At 37.1% G+C, this 14,129-nt stretch overlaps 1 protein-coding gene across 2 annotated transcripts; it reads left to right on the plus strand.

Moving 5' to 3' along the window:
• Positions 1-1,764: 1,764 nt before the first annotated feature.
• On the plus strand, positions 1,765-11,788 carry ggt1b (gamma-glutamyltransferase 1b). Of its 2 annotated transcripts, none has more exons than XM_062434690.1 (12): positions 1,765-1,947; positions 2,235-2,365; positions 2,500-2,589; positions 2,826-3,018; positions 3,133-3,293; positions 4,052-4,201; positions 6,782-6,918; positions 8,013-8,200; positions 8,311-8,438; positions 8,669-8,781; positions 10,067-10,180; positions 11,371-11,788. In XM_062434690.1, the coding sequence occupies exons 1-12, from the start codon at positions 1,781-1,783 to the stop codon at positions 11,515-11,517; spliced, it is 1,719 nt and encodes a 572-aa protein (XP_062290674.1). In that variant the 5' UTR covers positions 1,765-1,780; the 3' UTR covers positions 11,518-11,788. The 2 variants fall into 2 exon arrangements, with proteins under 2 accessions (XP_062290674.1, XP_062290675.1); XM_062434691.1 differs by having other exon boundaries at positions 2,829-3,018.
• Positions 11,789-14,129: the final 2,341 nt, after the last annotated feature.

The following is a 14,129-nucleotide window of genomic DNA, read 5'->3' on the forward strand; positions in this document are numbered from 1 at the left end:
ACCTGCTGCAGATCGTTGCAAGCGCACACAGTGAGCAGCCTGTTGCAGGGGCCCTGACAGAAATCAAGGTAAGACAGAAAATTGTGTTTCATGTCTGGGAGGTTTTATCTCAATCATCAAGGAGGTATAATGTTTGGAGAGAATTGAATCCAAATCAGAGGTTTACTGTAGGCGTCAAATTTTTCCACATTGTTTAACCTACGAAATTGTCCTCTTAGCTTTTAACTGTTGAAGTAACTTTGTGCTTTGAGATGCGAAGGCAGGCAAATAATAAATGGTTTATGAAATGTAATGTTCAACAGTGACTCTTAGGCCTGTTATATAATCAGTTTTCATTTCTTTGACAGAACAAATAATCCGTATGACAGTGGGCTTTAAGGGTTGGGGCAAATGGGACAAATGTGTCATTAAGCTAAAATACTCCAGGCCTAAAAGAAAAAAAAAAAGGTACTTATGAGCAGCAGAAAGCATAGCCAGGAGGATGCACATTCACGTGGTCGGTGGTGTAATGTATGATTCAGACAACTTCACTTAGAACAATGATTTAGCACAATGCACAATTTCAAGATCCTTCTCTGTTATTTTGTAGGCTAAATTATTTTAAATGTAGTTTAAAAAAAAAAAAAATCAATTTCTTAGTTAAACCTTCATGTGTTCATTCTGGCTGGGACATTTAAAACATAAATTGTAGACAAATTTTAAACATGATTTGGACTGGAGACTGGACCGATGTTCGGACATTATCGATGTCCACTGGATCTATATATATATAATTTTGACTTATTGGCAACAAGTTAAAATGATAAATTCCCAACAGAACCCCATTAAAAGAGTGGATACTTTACTGGGAAATACTTTTCTGTGAGGTGCTAAATCCTTGGTTGGAAGGCTGGTTAGTAAGGGTATTTGATTAAAGTTAGGGGTTTCTACAACATTTATTTACACCATTCGAAATGTTTCCCTGTTTTTTTAACTTTATATTCACAATTTCACAAAGAAGACTCCCCAAATTGAAATGAGGTACATTTTCAAAAAGACAGCAAGTGGTATAAAGGCTCAGTGGCTGCACTACTATCCTCATTTACTCTCTTTCGCAGTAATAAAGATAAGCATAGAACAGTTTATGCATGTCCCTAGTCATCTGTTTCCTTATTCTGTCTGTTGACCACTAAAAGTACCTGTGGACACGCTGTAACAGAATACACACGTGCAACTTTGTGGTGATAAGTTGCTATCAGGTTTGCTTTGGTTTTATATGGGGACTAAAATCATTTGATTTGATTATTGATTGTCTGGTTTTATTATATTTGGTTTCATTATTTTAATTTTGTCTTATCCTAAACTATTCTACTGTCTCACACTCAACATGTGGATTTAAACACGTTGATGCATGAGTGTATGTATGTATGCTCTTTCTACTATGAATGTATGTACCAGTACTGTATGTTGTGCGATGCAGTGGCTTGGAGCCAAAGACAAATTTCCCCGCAGTATAGTAAAGGCTGTCTTATCTTATCCAATATTAATGACTGTATTGTATATGTCACAACCATGTTATTTGTCCCCAAGGAGAAATCGGTTGTACAGCAAATGTTATCCTGTAAATCAACAAAGCACATGAACACAACAAACACATAAAATGATTTAAATAAATACAAAACAAAGCAGAGTAAACAAATATGAAATAATTTAAAACAAAGGGTTTCAATATAAATAAAAATGTTTTTTTTTAATGTTTTTTCAGACATTATATTAAGTATTTATTGTTCCCGACGTAAGAATGGTGAAGAAAACAATAATTGTGGCACTGGCAGTGCTGCTGTTGGCCTGTGTTGCCACTTTTGTGGGCGTCTTCTTTGGTGTGGGGAGAAGGCAGTCCACCAACGAGGGAGTATACTCGAGGGCAGCTGTGGCGGCAGATGCTGGGCCTTGCTCTGAGATTGGCAGGTGAGAGCTCACACATTGAATCTATCCTTCATGACAGACATGTTGCTGCTTTCCACAACGGCAGATACTGTAAACAGGCTCTTATATGCATGCAAACATTTTTTTAAATTATTAAAAACATCATCTGCACAAACACATAGAATTTGAGCATAAATGCAAATCCATGTGAACCTGCTTAAATATATTTTTTACTGGTTGTACCTACACAGGATTTAAGATCTTAAGTATAAAAAGCTAATCCTCCAGTCCTTCGTTTCCTGTGTGTGTTAAAAATAATTTTGCTGCAGAGACATACTGAAGAAAGGAGGGTCTGCAGTAGATGCCTCCATAGCTGCTTTGCTGTGTGTTGGGCTGATGAATGCTCACAGTATGGGCATTGGAGGGGGGCTTTTCCTCAACATCTACGACGCAAAAACCGGTACACCTTTGCACTAACATACATCTCCACCACAAAATGTTCACTTTTGTACTTTCCTTTATAAATGACATGCAACACCCTCACCACCTGGATGCTAAATGCATTTTACTGCTGTGTGTGTGACATCAACACAGGGAAAGTTGAGACCATTAATGCCAGGGAGACGGCACCACGCAACGCAACAGAGAACATGTTTGGCAACAACACAGATTTATCCCGGAGAGGTAATGTTTAACTGCGTGCTATCACACATGGTAACAATGCTGTAGTATACATTATAAAAAGAGAACATGACCTTGTGACAGCAACACATAAAATATAGATTAGAGTGTACAATATATTGTATAAAAGCTGTAACAGGCTGTAAGTTCGGGGTGTGTCAGCAGTTCACCCTAAAAAATACCTGAATACCTATGAGGCAATATTATAATTCTGTTTCATCGGTTTCCACGGTTGATAGGAGGGTTGTCGATTGCAGTACCAGGGGAGATTCGAGGCTACAAAATGGCACACGACCGACATGGCAAACTGCCTTGGAAAGACTTGTTCCAACCAAGCATTGATCTCGCAGAAAAAGGTTTCCCTTTGGGCAAGGCACTTGCCACTGCTCTGTCCAGAAACAAGAAAACCATCGAAGGGGACAAAGCCCTGTGGTGAGAGGCATCGACCTGAGGGTGTTTGGTGTATAAAATCAGTGTCCTTATTATTGGAAAGTCACTTGAAACCTTGTTCATTAACCTCTTAAATGATCCTTTCCTCTCTTTCAGTGAGGTGTTTTGTGGGAAAACTGGTGAAATCCTAAAAGAAAGTGAAACCATTACATTTCCTAAGCTTGCAGAGTCCTATAGGACAATAGCTGAAGAGGGTCCTGATGCTTTCTACATAGGACAACTAGCTCAGAATCTTGTGGCAGATATTCAAGCAGCAGGTAGTATTTTTTAAGTAACTGTTCATTTTGTTCATAGCTATAGTAATCCTCTTATAACCTGATTCTTAAGCTATTACTTTACTTTCATTTGAATTAGGAAAATCTGCAGTCACATATTATTGTGTCTCTAGAAAAGCTGTTTTCTTTGTTCGCCCCATTCTTGATCCAGGTCTGAATATCACAAAAGCTTCACTGATTTTGTTAAACTGAGCTGACTTGCAGACTAGCAGCAAAAATATTTTAATAATCCTTCTATAAATAGTGGCAATAGTAAGTTTCCAATTTTGTGATTTATAAAGGAAAAGTTTAAAATTTAGTCACCTTTTTAATCTAGACTTTTTATTTTACAGCTATTTATGAAGGTGCATTCTGTGTACCCACACAACAAAAGGACGTTATCATTTTCATATTACCACTACCAAGTCTAGTCAGGTCAATTTTATTTGTATAGACCAATATCACAAATCACAAATTTGCCTCAGGGAGCTTTACAGTCAGTACAGCAATACATCATCTGCTGTCCTTAGACCCTCGATTCGATTTAGGAACCACTCCCTAAAAAAGCCTTTAAAAGGTAAATGGAAGAAAAGCTACGGACTAACTAGAAGTCATTTGCTAGAAAAAGACTTCAGGACATAAAAATAAAATATTCTAAAATGCACCTCTCTCTCTGCACATCTAATTTCCATGTTAAGGAGGATTTATATTTCGAATTCTGTCCAAGTGTGCATTCACAGTGTTTGTCAATCCCTGCATAGGCGGTATCATCACAATGGAGGATCTGAAGGATTATATGCCTGTCTTGGATGAGAACCCGTTAAGGGTGGATGTGGGGGAGTACACCATGGCTGTTCCCAATGCCCCCGCTAGCGGCCCTGTGCTCTCACTGATATTAAACATCTTGAATGGTAAGCCTTGATGCTTTGTCCAAAAACACCCTGAGTGGGAGAGAATGTGCTTTAATGTGAGCTGCCTTCACTTTGCCAGTCATTCTCAAAGAAAGCACTCCACTGTGAGAAGCATGTTTAGCTACTTTGCTGGAAATCCACTCTTAAAATATTTGCTGGCTTAAAGTTACCTAAGAGTAGTTTGAACTAAACACAGATATACATTTGTAATGCTTTATCACATGACTGTAACAAATATGATTTAAGAGCTAAATAGATATTTTTTTTTACACAATGCACAAGTCATGTTCACATTGGTGGATGACAGCCTCTGTCATTGTTCAAATGCTTAGGTGACCTACAAATGTTGTGTTTTACTGAGAAGCGACCCCTTGTGAGCATGAGAATAATGACTGTTGATGATCTTAATGACTGTTTACCTTCAGAACCAAAGACAGAAGACAGAGCGTGATGTTATTATTGCGCTGCCTAACTTCCTGTCACGTTGACGTATTTCAACCATGACCATAATCTTTCCCTTAAATTAAATATGTCAACAACAAACATTCATGATCCCCAGAAGTTGCATTTTAATGACTTTACTGATCCTTTGAGTACCACCACCAGCAAGCTTAAATATTAAATTATTTAGTTAAAAATCTCAATTTACTTGGTAGATTGCCTCTTAATTTGGTTTTCAGACAAAGTCTCATAATGACTTCGGGACAGAGTGATAGTTTTTCATTAAGTTCTGCCAGCAGGTTGAACTTTTTGTTTCAGAGTGAAAAGTCTCAGCAATTATTGGATGGATTGCCTTGAAATTTGGCTTTCAGTCCCTCCAGGATCATAAACCTTGGTAATAATGTTGATGATCCATGGCCTTTTAATTTAGTGTTTACCATAAAATCAAAAATTCGAATTTGCCCAATACTTTAGTGTCTACCCAAATATCCATTGCCATTGTCGCTGAATGCTTGCTCATGTGGGAATGTTGGGTCTCTTTATAAATTAAAACTTGAAGAGTACGGTTTAGAACCTGCTCTATGTGTAAAGTGCCTTGAGATAACTTTGTTGTGATTTGGCGCTATACAAATAAAGATTGATTGATTGATTGATTGATATCTGCTAAACAAAAAAAGTTATAATAATATGCTAAACACTGATGGTGAACATGGTAACAGTGACACCTGCTAAACATCAGCATGGTTAAATTGTCATCTTAAACTGTTAGCATTCTGACATTAACATTTAGCTCAAAGCACGGCTGTGAAGTGTGGCCTCACAGAAGCTGCTGGCGTGGCAGCAGACTGATAGCTTTGTTATAACCATGATCATGTTCTTTCCCCTCCCTAATGTCAGATCAGTTACTGTAATTGCATGCATTCACCTCAACCTCTAATAAACGTATTAAGAAAGCTTTTTCTTAGCTTAGCACTTAATAATACAGAGGTGCTTGAAAATACCTCACCTCAGCCAAAGTCAGGCTGTTTTTAATATAATATGCAGATAATGTAAAATGATCATTAACATATGACCAACTTAGTTATCATACAACCTTATTGAGTAACTTCTCACTTTTCCTGAAGTTAAACCTTCACCATATATGACAGATCATAAAAAGCTCATATAACTCACTTTTATAAGGAACACATGGGTTGTTTTTAAAGACACTGACAAACAACGTTTTTTTGTTTTTTTCATTACAGCATATAAGGACTTGAAATGTTGATACTGACAGCACTGACAGATGGTTCTTCAAAATGACATAAAGTAATAGCTACTAAAACAATATCAAAATGTGAAATCTAACTTCTTCTAATTTGGAGAATGAACTAATTGAAATGCTACTGAAACTGCAGTCTAACTGTGACAGAAAGGCTTTTTAAAAATGTGCAGTAATTACGATCCAAAGATAATTGCTGTCTGATTCCTCATACCTACGAGGTTCACAGCTACCTCGGTCTATCATCATTTTCATTGCACAATCATTCTGTGCGCACCATAATCTGTCTAATTTAACTTTCTCTTGTGTTGGCTGGTCATAGATTTTTTTAGAGGAATTGTCTATGTTGAAGACACTGTCTCTTTGCATCACCTACTTTTCAGTACAGTGACAGAGTCTGCGTCCGAGGATTAGATGAGAAACTTCCTCCTGAAGTAATTAATCTCTCTGAACCTTTCCTTCCTCTGACTGGCCACCCACTCACTGTGGCCCCCTGCCTCACACACTCACGCTAATCTCACCAATTTACCTCTAATTGGACACAGTCGAATGGTTGAGGCACACGTTTCAGTGACTGCCCAAAACTTTCATCCTGCTGATTTTCCGTGACTCCTGTCTCTGTCCGACAGCTGAAACCCATCAAAGCAAACGTCTCCAGTTCCTTCAATCTTCCTCCATTTGCTCTCTGTGGCTGTCAGCTCAGGCTAATACCCATGGTCTACTCAGCACAGCTTCCAGACTAAATACAAACACAGGAGTAGCCTGGGTCAAGTCCATTTTAGCTGTCTCCTTTCCTTACCTGAGCAGCTGTCTGAATGAAGACAGATGAAAGAGGCTGTGGTCTAAATCGAGTTACTGATTGTGTGTATTTTCTACAGGGTACCACTTCACCTCGGATAGTGTGGCAAGCACTGACAAAAAGATCCTAACCTACCATCGCATTGTGGAGGCTTTTCGCTTTGCTTATGCAAAAAGGACCCTGCTTGGAGATCCAGCGTACCTCAACATTACAGATGTAAGGTCATGGTCTCGTCTTAAAACACAATTAACAATGAAAGCTTTTATCCAGAACCAGTAGCAGCTGCTCTTGTATGTATGCAAAGAAACCTTTAAATACTGTCAGAGATTTTCAAATTGTACACATAACAGCTTTAAATAATGTTTTTAACAATTATCATACATTATTGTTTGGAGTTATTTTTTGTCAAAATATGCACACTTCAACTGTCTGCTACAAATGACATGTCTAAGCTTCTAATGTGCTTTTCCATTGAAGTTTTGAATGGAAAATGTAATCGCTGTCCAATGGTTTTCATTGAATAATGCTCTACACAAATCATAAGCACAGGACTTTGACAACAGAGACCAGAAATGTGCATCCTGAATCTTGCATGTGTTTCAGTTTAGGCAACAAAAGCACTTTGATTAAGGCTTGTGAACAATGTTAAATGTTTATATAAAGTAAACATGTCCTGTCACCTTAATCAAGTCACTGTGGACTTTTTGAATATAAAACTCAGACCACGATCCGTCACCAAGTGTTGATAGGTATAAAAAAAAGTGTAATCATCTTTAAGTGGATGATATTGTTGGAAAAAAACTGATATTGACATTTTGTGGATACATTTAGTATCAACAACAGTGCAACTTGGATACAATCTTGATGTTTCCTCATTATAGTGATATTACATATAAACTAGAGAGCATTACCTTTCTTCCAAAAGATATTTGCTGTTTCAAATTTGTAAAAATTGTTATTTCTAGGATTCAGGATACTGTATATTCATACTCACCTGCTGTAAAGAGTGCCGTTTGGTGAAGCATAGTGTAATCACTTTGCTAATAGTAAAGGTGGTAATCATAAAAAAGGGAATAATTTCCCCCAAAAAGTCAAGGTTTAGTTTATTATCGTGGCTACATGTTAAAGACTAATGTGAATCAATCACACATTGGTCTTCCTCAGGTTCAAACAATCACACATTGAATTAAGAACAAGTTTCAATCACACATGTATTCACTTTCACAGCTACCTCCGCAGTAATCACCAGAATATGAGTCAATTTTGAAGATTTGAAGATTTTGAATTATGTCACACTTTCCCTCCAAAAGTTAATTCAGAACATGACTTCATTGTCATACGCCGAAGACCTCCATGCAAAGATTACAGATGACACCACACATCACATGAACTACTACGAGCCAGAGTTTTACCTGCCTGATAACCACGGGACTGCACACCTCTCTGTGGTAGCAGAGGATGGAAGCGCTGTGGCAGCCACCAGCACCATTAACCACTTGTATGATGCTCTTATTAGTCACGACAAATATATTAATAATACAATATAAGCTGATTGGTCTTGTCTCCGTAACTCCCTTAAATATCTTGATGGTTATTGTTTTCCTGCAGTTTTGGCTCCAAAGTCATGTCAAGTTCAACAGGGATCCTCCTCAACAATGAGATGGACGACTTCAGCTCCCCGTTCATCACAAACGGCTTTGGAGTGCCTCCTTCACCCAACAACTTCATCAGGCCTGGTTAGATTACTGCCAACTCACATGAAACACACATAAGGGCTCTCAAATCTAGTAAAACTGACATTAAATATAGATTGGCTGTTCAACTGTGGGCTGAATAAAAGATCTGGCAGAGGTTGGCCTGTACCTCTTGATACTGTACATTATGTCTTTGGATTGGACTTTCACGGACAAACACGTGTTTAATTTGACTGTTTTAAACTTACATCACCATTGTATTATTTTAAAAGGGAAACGGCCAATGTCATCTATGTGTCCAGCCATCCTCTTTGACAAAAGCAAAAAAACTAAGATGGTGGTCGGAGGCTCAGGGGGAACAAAAATCACTACCTCCATTGCTCAGGTAAGCTACAAGCTAGTCATTCATGTCAGTCTAAAGTTGATACATCTGTTGTAACCATTTAGAGTAATTTGTGTAGTGTACTACAGCTAAAAGATAAGGCAAGTGATTTTCTATATGTTTCTTATTGTCAACAAATATCATGTGCAAAGCCAAAACAACAATGAATTGATCCTACTTATTAGCTTGTCGCACTATCACAACCTCTTGGCTTTGCCCTGTTGTACATTTGTAAATGTTTCTAAAAACGTTTGTTCAAAGCAGGCGGGGAGTTCTGGTCCTCTGAAATGAGGCCAACGCTGAAGTAATTTAAAACTGCATTCTATCAAAAGGCCACCAGGGGGCGACCGCTTTGGTGTCAAAAGGACTTCCGTCTCTATACAAGTCAATGGAGAATTCACCAACTTCTCACTTGATTTCTAACCTCAGTAAACGTTTTCAAAATGTGTTTATGGTCTCAATCGCTAGTTTAAAGCCTTCTTCAATGCAGTATGATGTTCATTTGTGAAATATTGGCCTCCCTGATTTTATATTTGACGATAAAGCAGGGTATGCATTAGGGCGTGGCTACGTCATGATTGACAGGTTGATTGGTTCACAGGTTCAGGAGGGCGCCTCATGCTCCTCCTGATGCCCATATAAGTAGAATCCGTGTTTTTATTTTCCCAGCATGCACCGGAAATTTTCAGGATGGCGCTGCTCGGATCCGATACTATTGGCTTCCGAGCAGCAGTCCACAAACCAATGGGTGACGTCACGGATGTTACGTACATTATATATACAGTCTATGGTTCAAAGTCAACATTGAAAACATGACTGCTATTTTACTCTTTGGAGCCATTTCTAAACTACTGAGCCAAAACCTTTTGATCAGTTCATTGTTGGTTTGGTTCTGCACAGGAGATTTGTTCATAGTAAGAAAAATATAGAGAATCACCAGCGATATCCTTTAAGTAAGTAAGTAGTTTGATATATACGTACATCTGATTTTTTGTTCTTTAAAAAAAATATATAGTTCATTTTGAATATAATAATAATTTATTCTCAGTAAAGTTTTATGCAATAAGTTTTATTGCTAAGCTGTAAAATGTCATGCCTCCATTACATAACTGTTTATGTTTTATAACCACATTTGAAGGATCACTGCAAAAAAATTGTGTTTTTGTATAAATTCTGTATATGTAAGATCATTGATAATACATTCATATCACAATATTTTTACTCCCTAATGTCAGTATCAGCAGTATCAGTTGCGCCTCAGTTTAAATGATCTTTTTGCTCTTTATAGGTGATTCTGAACGAACTGTTCTTCGACTATGATTTGAAGAAAGCTGTATCAGAGCCAAGGCTCCACAATCAGCTGGTTCCTAACTCCACTGTGGCAGAACCTGACTTTGACCAAGTGAGTGTCACAAACGGCAAAAATAAATAAATACTGATATGTGTGACTAATGGCAGGATGGTGTGGTGTGAAGGGAAACAATTCTTCAACCAAAAGCCCAGCAAACCCCAGACCCTTATACCTCAGTCATGACTGGCACCGGGAACATTATATTTACCTTCAGGGATCAATACAGTATATCAATAAGGAGAAAATATTTTGTATATTAATAGTCTAATTTGTGACCTGGCTAAAAATAGAAGTTTTCTGTAATAGCAGAACATCAGCTGACAGTATTAATCTCAAACTAAAAGATTTCAAACTAGGCCTCTTGAATAAAATGAAATCTATTAAGCTCTACTGTCTGCACTTCATTTAAATAGTTCAAATATGTAATAATTTAAAAAAAGATTTACAATAAACAGCTATCAGTCAACACAGGCTGATACTTTAAGTAAAGGTTGAATTCTTCCTGGTCCTGATGACTCAGGTGTAAACATACTATATATTTCACATGCTGTAGGTTGTTAATAATGCAGTAATAATATTTAAGTCTGTAGGACACTGTAGAAAGCACACACACATTAAAATACTCAAAACACCACAAATAATTACAAAGAAAACTAAGAATATAAATTGTGTAACTATTTATTTTCTTTAATGCATTTATTTTAGCAGTAGTCAGTAGTCAGACTGCCAAACTAAATACAGCTGATATGTAAAACTGGACCATCACTTCAGCAAAAAACATAATCTCTGATGAGCCAGCTCTAAGGTCTTGTACTTGTTATTCTCCCATTTAAAGGTTTTCAGAGATTTTATTGCTAAAAAAATGTAAACTCTTCCAGATTTTCAACTGGTTTCTCTTCAATTTCAAGTGTCAGTGTCCTTTCCTCCTCTTTCATGAGTTCTACGATCGTCTCTTTATGATATTATAATCCTGCTGATTGTGTGTCGAGCAGCAGATAAGTGTTTCCCCTGAATTATTACTCACTGTTTACAGTCTTTTACAACTCAACATGAACTCCTAAAATGGGCATTATGACCATTTATCAAAACATATGACACAACAACCCTGATAAACTCAGCCTTATCAAAGCAACCTGATCAAATTTCTATCAATATAATTCTAAATGTTTTGTCATTTTTACATTCAGACCATGTCACCTACTCAGTTTTTTCTTTGTTTTCAAATGTTCTCCTGTTTACAGAAAGTTCTGGATGGTTTGAAATTGAAGAACCACGAGATAACAAAGCTCACATCGACAGGAGCTGTGATACAAGCGGTGGTTCGTCACAATGACGGACTCCACGCTCAGTCAGATCCTCGCAAGTGGGCGTACGCTGCAGGGTACTGAGGTCATAAACACACCTCTCATTATGCAGAGAGACTGTAGCGGTGCGAACCTTGATACCGGTGGTACAAGTTGAGAGATTAGAGACTTAATAAAAGACTGTCAGCTGTCTTGTGCACCAATTATTCTCTCATTATGTTCAAACAATGTTCATGTAAGTGAGATAACAGAACATTGATCTATTGCTCGTTATGACCTCGAAAACAAAGTGCCCCATTCTGAAATTCATTCTGAATATGGCTGCTGTATTTATGTCACCTCATCATGTCATGTAATTAAGACATTTACACATTTTAGAGGACTCTTTCGAAAGTCGAAACTGAAATATGAGCACAGGAGTAGATGTAAATCATTATTTTCACTAAAGAAACAATTCTTACCTATTTATGAAGCACTTTTGTAAATCATTAGCAATGTAAAGCTGTTTCCTGTTATTGTTGTCTATCTATTAAAGATGTGATATTTTGATGGCTACGGTAATTATTATAATATCACTGAATAAACTCAAATTAAGGGAATATTCACACACAGAACAAATCAACCAAAACAGTGAGAATTAATAATGTAAATTTTCAATCATGCCTTAAACATGACAGGCACTTTTGTTGATATAAAGGGCTATAACACTTCTAGGACATCCAGTCCTACAGCACATACTTAATTACTTACAGTAATATTACCACAACCCAAAGTGCAATGACCTATAATGACCCCAGGCAATATTACAGCTGTTGCAGCTCACTGTCACTGCTGGGATTCAGGGCTTCGTTTTCTCAGCTGGAATGTAAATGAGTTACATAATTACTTTGAATGTTTCAATATGTAAAATTATAGTGACTTTATTAGCATTTTTTGCTCGAAATAGCAGATGTTATAAGAAACACACAATAAAAGTGTGGGTGTGTAAATATGACAGGGTATAGGCTACATCTAGGAGCCCCCGAGGATGCTATGAAGCCTAGCCAAACTCTGTTTAAAATATCTCTACTTGTGGTACCTGGTGGGTTTCTAAGGAGAATAGAAAAATGAACAAGAAGCAAATTCAGACTGGAATTTCCCTTTAAGGCCCAATTAGGCACAACCTCAGTTCCACAAAGTTATAATGAACTTTAGTTGAGAGTTATATAACTCAGACAGGCCAATTTACTCACCCTTAAGCTATGATAAAATAAACTCTGTGTGTGTGTATCAAAGTCTAAATGGTTTTATTTCAACTCACCGCCTTGGATTTTGCATTATGACAGTTACAAATAAAGACGCACAAATTCAAAATAAATGTGTATTAACATTAAGCAAGTACTGTTGAGATAATTTACTTCATCAAGGCACTTTGTGTGACTGGAATTGTGCTAACACTGAAAGTCAGAATATTCTAAGGATTATTTAACTGCCTCTGGGACATTTTCTATAGTGAATGAGGCTACTTTAAATGGCTGTTATTTATACAAAGAAGGCAATATCATGACTCCGCAGCCATGAAGTCACAACTTACCCCGATTAACTCATTTGTCATACAACAAAGGCAGTGGTGCTTCACAAGGAGTAAAATTAGCATGATCTCATAACTCACATCTAGTGCCTCAAAGGAAAACGGAGCAGAATCCACTTAAGAAATCATTACTAATTCATGAGTCTCTCTGCTGAGATGTGTTTCATTGCTGCTTCCTTTCGTCCCCATTGCAAAAGTGCTGCTCTGAAACAAGGCAAACAGGAAGACATGGAGCAGATTATTGCTGATCATAATGTACTAACAACAAGAAATGCATGTTTTAAAAAAGCAAAGTTAACAGAGAAGAGTGTATTGAAGGTGTTTGGGTTGAGATGTATCAGCTCAAGTAGCTCTAAGGGCTTCTGACTGAGGCAATCTTAGTTTGGACTTCATGTTTTATTTCAATGACACAGATATTCACAGTTAGTTCTATAAAAAAGAAGAAAAAAAAGAAAAGTATAATTATTTTACAAAACATTCTGACATATTTAGACAGTAAATACAAAACAACATTGGTGTAAAAATACACGTACGCTTTTTAAAAATAATTTGTTCATTGTGACGCTACGTGAAAGTTTCTTTAAAATGAAATTCAACTCTTTCTTCTTAACAAAGACCACAATATGCTCAGAGATGGTTTCACACACAGTAAGAAATCTGTAAGGTCACAGTAAAAGATCCCTGTTCGGGAGACTAAATCAGCCTTCAAGTCACATGTCAGTCGGGGTCACTTTAAACATGGCTCATCAACAGCAAACAGTCGTTACTTCAGTGAGAAAATAAAAAGTCAAGGAGTATGTCATCCTACAGTACACAAAAGTAGATCTCAACAGTAAGAGTAAAGTACTACAGTCTGCATCATTCAAGTGGAATTACATCATAGTGTGTGATGGCTGGCTAGGTTGAAAATGTGCATTATCATTTTTATCTATTTGTTACAACTTGGGTCTTAAATTCAGTCGTATCTGTAATAATACTACAGCGTTCACAGACTTAATTTCAGAGAACTGGGAAAGCAGCAAAATCATACAAAAAAAGTCTGACAGGACAAGAAAGAAACAGGTTTCAATCAAGACCCCAATTTATCCAAATGTATTTGGAAATCCCCCGCCCCACAAAGGTGAAC

The sequence above is a fragment of the Scomber scombrus genome, chromosome 15 (assembly GCF_963691925.1).
Source record: "Scomber scombrus chromosome 15, fScoSco1.1, whole genome shotgun sequence".
NCBI lineage: Eukaryota > Metazoa > Chordata > Actinopteri > Scombriformes > Scombridae > Scomber > Scomber scombrus.

Excerpts from the sequence above, each read along its gene's own strand:
- ggt1b (XM_062434690.1), top strand. The coding sequence starts at position 1,781 with ATGGTGAAGAAAACAATAATTGTGGCACTGGCAGTGCTGCTGTTGGCC. Across the intron at positions 2,366-2,499 it reads CATCTACGACGCAAAAACCG|GGAAAGTTGAGACCATTAAT; the intron begins GTACACCTTTGC and ends ACATCAACACAG. Across the intron at positions 10,181-11,370 it reads CAGAACCTGACTTTGACCAA|AAAGTTCTGGATGGTTTGAA; the intron begins GTGAGTGTCACA and ends TCCTGTTTACAG.